We start from the raw sequence: 4426 nt of genomic DNA, 5'->3' as shown, positions 1-4426 counted from the left end.
CAATGTGAATAGAAAATAAGAGAAAACGGTTGAAATAAAATAAGTCTCTATCAAATAAATGTTGTATATTTTTTGAGTATGTATTTTGAATAAATAAGCTTCAACTTGCTAATTCAGTATATTATTATTATGAAACTGGTAATCGACAATTGATGACACATCTAACATAAACCTATCTGCAATAATAAAATTGTTCCAATGTATTTTAAATCAAAATCAATCTCTCACTAGGATCCTATTACATATTTTCAATTACAGCAACAAAAGTACTCTTGGTTGGTTACCAATGTCACAAGTAACAACACAATTCTTTCTCAAAGCCATTACAATGACATTAACAGTCTTCTTTTAACAACTTATTTTTCCTTTCTCTTTCTAACTTCAACTTGAACTAGCTAAAGGCTCTTGGCAGGAACAAACTAAGGGTATTAAGCAGACAAAGAAAAAAGTGAAATACTGTCCACAGATTTACCAAATTGAATATTCAACCCATGAGTTAAATTAAATATTGAAGCTAACCTGAAGGATCTTGAGTGTCTTTGTAATTTTGGCCAGCTTCAAAATTTGAGAGGGGTGTGGAGCAAGCTGTTGAAAAAGGCATCACCTTGAAGCCACGATACACAAAGCCCTTCTGATATAGCTGTGAAAATATCCACCAAATGGTCTCCATATACCAAGGATAGAGCGTTTTGTAATCATTTCTGAAGTCTGAAATATAGAGAAACTTCAAATTAAATTTATATATACTGTACTTTAATTTTTTCACTAGGTTGGCCAAGAATAGGTCAAAATGAACAGCACAAAGTATAATAATAAATTAGCATGGCCCTTTATTATTAGAAAAATGTTTTGACGAAAATACGGTAAAAAGTATTTTGTATATTTTCTAAATATACAAACCAGAGCCTATTAACTAAAAGTATTCCTTTGCAAAAGCTGAAACTCGTCAATGATATCTGGTAACAAGGTAGTAAACTAGAGATCAAATGGTATGAGTTCGGGATTCAACACCCTTTACTTCGTTATTTGTTACAAAGGAAATGCAAACAATCTCTATTCATGTGGGAGGTCATCACAGTCAACTTACTGGAAACTGAAATCACCTGGATAGGTCACAATCCATCACAAATGTGAGCAAGGGGAAAAAGGACTCTTGTAACTTCCTGCTGAGTCCAAGAGTAGTCTTGCTCAAGTTAGGAATCTTCACAGAAACCTGTAAGGTTACTGTGAAGATGCATCCTCTTCTGCATGCTCTGTTATTGTTTACTTTTCCACCCCATGCCGCCGCCATCTTTTCTATGATGTCATTCTCTATGACATCACAACACAATTTTAAATACATCACCAATTTCACCAATACAGAAAATAAAATAAAATAACAATGACTAAACTGATATATAATCACGCTTATCTCTTTCTCCCTCCCCTCCAACCTCTTCCTAACCTAATCCCCTCTAATTTACTTTTATTCACCAACTCTTTACCTTCTACATAATTTCTAATATTTTCCCCTGCACCACCTGCTTTAGTTAATACATCAGCTATTTGATCTTCTTTTATCCATCTCACCTCCTTCATTTCCCCAGATTCTATTGCTTCTCTTATTGCTGCAATATCTATTTTTAATCTCTTGCTACTTACACCAGTATACACAATTTTATTGGTCATTAGTGTTTTACCAACAGTATTAACCAACACTTGATTTTCTCCCTCCTACTAACTCCTCCCACAAATGTCTCAAATATATCACCCAAACTCAGAGCTTGTTTCAAAGGCAGATTTTGCTACTCTCAGGGGTTTTCTGGCCTTCAACTGTATGGAACTTCTCTTACCATCTGTCAAGTCAAGAATATAACATAAACCAATTGAGTACGACAATCTTCTACACTGTTCCCAAATGAAGCATCTGCAAAGGCTTCCCAATAAATCCTTTCTTCTTCCAACTTATTGTAACTTCTCCCATTATGTTCTTAGTTTTTCTCACAATTTTAATAAACTTTTACATATCTTGAGTTGTACCTTCTTTAAAATTAAAAGCTTTCCTTAATTCACTAGCATCGTATGATATTTCTAGGATGGTATGTAGCAATACCCAATCATCTGTCCTACAACTGATCTGTACTCTGTTAACTCCTTTTGTTCTAACACTATTACCTGTAAATCTTTTAGTTTCTAGTTTTTATAGAATTTATCTTCCTTCTGCTCTACTATTACTCTTATATACTTAAAACTTTTACTTTCTTGTTCTCCTACTTGCAATTTCCCAATGGTGTTTTCTTTAAAAATCCTCTATTTCCTCCATAGCACAAATTATCTACATGTGTACACACACTACCATTCAATTTATTGTCTTTTCTCCCCAAGAATATACTCTTACGTTCTAGTCTACTTCTCTCGCCTTTAAGCCCCTCCACTACTTTTACCACCTAGAGCCCATAAACAGTTTTCTTCAATTTCCATAATCCACTCAAACCATCTTCCCTAAGTGGTTTTAAGTATACAGTGGTCCCCCCCGTATTCGCGGGGGATGCGTACCAGACCCCCCGTGAATAGTTAGAACCCGCGAATGTTTGGAACCCCTATAAAAATGCTAAAAACAGCCTATTTGTTAGTTAAAACTCAAGAAAAACCCACTAAAAATTTCCATACATGGTTTTTTTTTAATAGTTTTATATCACAAAAAGTGCATTTTTTATGATGAAATTCATAAAAAAAAAACCAGGAATTTGTGGATATTTACCATAGAAAAAATACCGCGAATGCTTGTGAATTTTCTGCGAAAAATGCAGGGAAAAACGTTCCCGAGAGAAATCCGCGAAGTGTTAAAGTCCGCAAATCTGGAGAATCGCGAATACGGGGGGTCCACTGTACTTCTCTCTGTATTTCATCACCTTGTCATATGCAGTTTTAAAATCTAATGTATCACAGTTCCAATCTTTCAATTTTATTATTGTCCAACAAAATTTTAAAATTTCAGTATTGCATGTAGGAGTGTATTTTTCCCATTCAGCCATCTCTTCTCCAAAACCTCTAGCTACTAATCTTGCTTTACATATCCTTTCCCCCCCCTTTTACCTTTTCAGTTACTATCCATCTTGTAGATATAGCTTTGTGTCCGACATGACTTATCTCCTCATATACTTTGTTTCCAATACAACTTGGTAGTTCTTTTTCTTTACAATCAATTTCACTTCTATTTTCAAATCCAAGCAACATCTATCCATCTTCAATTTTTTCTACACGACTACAATCCCTCAAGTTAACCCATCCCTTGTCACTTGAATGTGTCTTGTACATTGTATGAATCAGCCAAAGATTTGCTTATCTTTTTCATGCAAGAGTTTTAATTTAGTCCCTTCTTCTACTTGTCCTGAATCACTGTTTATACCTCTAACTCCGTTTCCCGTTTTGAATTTGGGTACCTCTTATATAAACTCACTTTCCCAGTCATCTTCCACTGTTTCTTCTACCACACCTCTTTCTATAGCCTCTTCTGTGTCTGCATTCCTTCTCCAGCCCATAATTATCTTTCCTTCCTGCCTATCTACATTCCCTTCATTTGGGGCATAGGATCTACCTTTCACAATATGTAATTTATCCATTTTAGATATCTTTTCTGTTTCAGGTGATAGTCTTTGAATCCTAGTAACATGTATTCTAGCAACTTCTCCTTAAGAATCCCCATGTTTAACAACTACTGTCTTCCCTGATAATCCCACTACCTGAGCAAGTCTTCTCCATTCATTTTCAATTTCTCTCTTATTGAATACCTTATCTCCAACAACTGCTTCTTCAAATTTAAGTCTTGAATTTTTATCTAAAGCAATGCTTATTCTATTACAAGGCTCATTTTCGATAAACACTTTGCTGCCTTATGCACTGCATTCAGTTTATCCCTTACTATACTCTCTTCCATACCTTTTTCTCTGCTTGCAGGACTTAACTATCTTCTCCCATTAAATTAGGCAAAGAAGGGTTTTTTCCAAATACTAATTGGTTAGGAGAGAAACCTCCATTATTTATTAAGCAGTTCCTAGCACTCACTACCCATTTAATGCTATGGAACAATCCACTTCATCATCCTCTATCATCTTAAACTTTCTTTGAATATTATGCTTACAGTCTTTTCACATAATCACTTGCTCCATGGAGATTCCGATACTGTGGCAAATACTTTAATATTCCATCTTTCTGCCATCCTCCTTACTTTTTAGTTTTGAAAATCTCCCCCATTGTCTGACATTATTTTGGCAGGCACTCCAAATATAGCAAACTAACCATCAGAAAGTGCCTTTATAATAGTTTTTGGTTTCTTATCTTTTATCCAAAACGCCTGACAATACTTCGTTGCTATATCCACCATTACCAAGAACTTTCTCTGTTCTAGCTCTCCCACATCCATTGCTACAACTTCATTAAATGTACT

The 4426-nt window shown here is 34.9% G+C and overlaps 1 protein-coding gene across 1 annotated transcript in view; it reads right to left on the bottom strand.

The window, feature by feature from the left end:
- Positions 1-499: 499 nt before the first annotated feature.
- LOC135200584 (isoleucine--tRNA ligase, cytoplasmic-like) overlaps positions 500-4426 on the bottom strand; it is a 39737-nt gene continuing 35810 nt past the window's right edge. Inside the window, exon 5 of the mRNA XM_064229209.1 lies at positions 500-708. Within this exon, the coding sequence (XP_064085279.1) occupies positions 515-708 (194 nt within the window). The 3' untranslated portion in view covers positions 500-514. The remainder of the gene's footprint in view (positions 709-4426) is intronic.

The sequence above is a fragment of the Macrobrachium nipponense genome, chromosome 27, assembly GCF_015104395.2.
Source record: "Macrobrachium nipponense isolate FS-2020 chromosome 27, ASM1510439v2, whole genome shotgun sequence".
Classification (NCBI taxonomy): domain Eukaryota; kingdom Metazoa; phylum Arthropoda; class Malacostraca; order Decapoda; family Palaemonidae; genus Macrobrachium; species Macrobrachium nipponense.
Note: the sequence above shows the minus strand (reverse complement) of the source record. Positions and strands in the feature narration are given on the sequence as shown.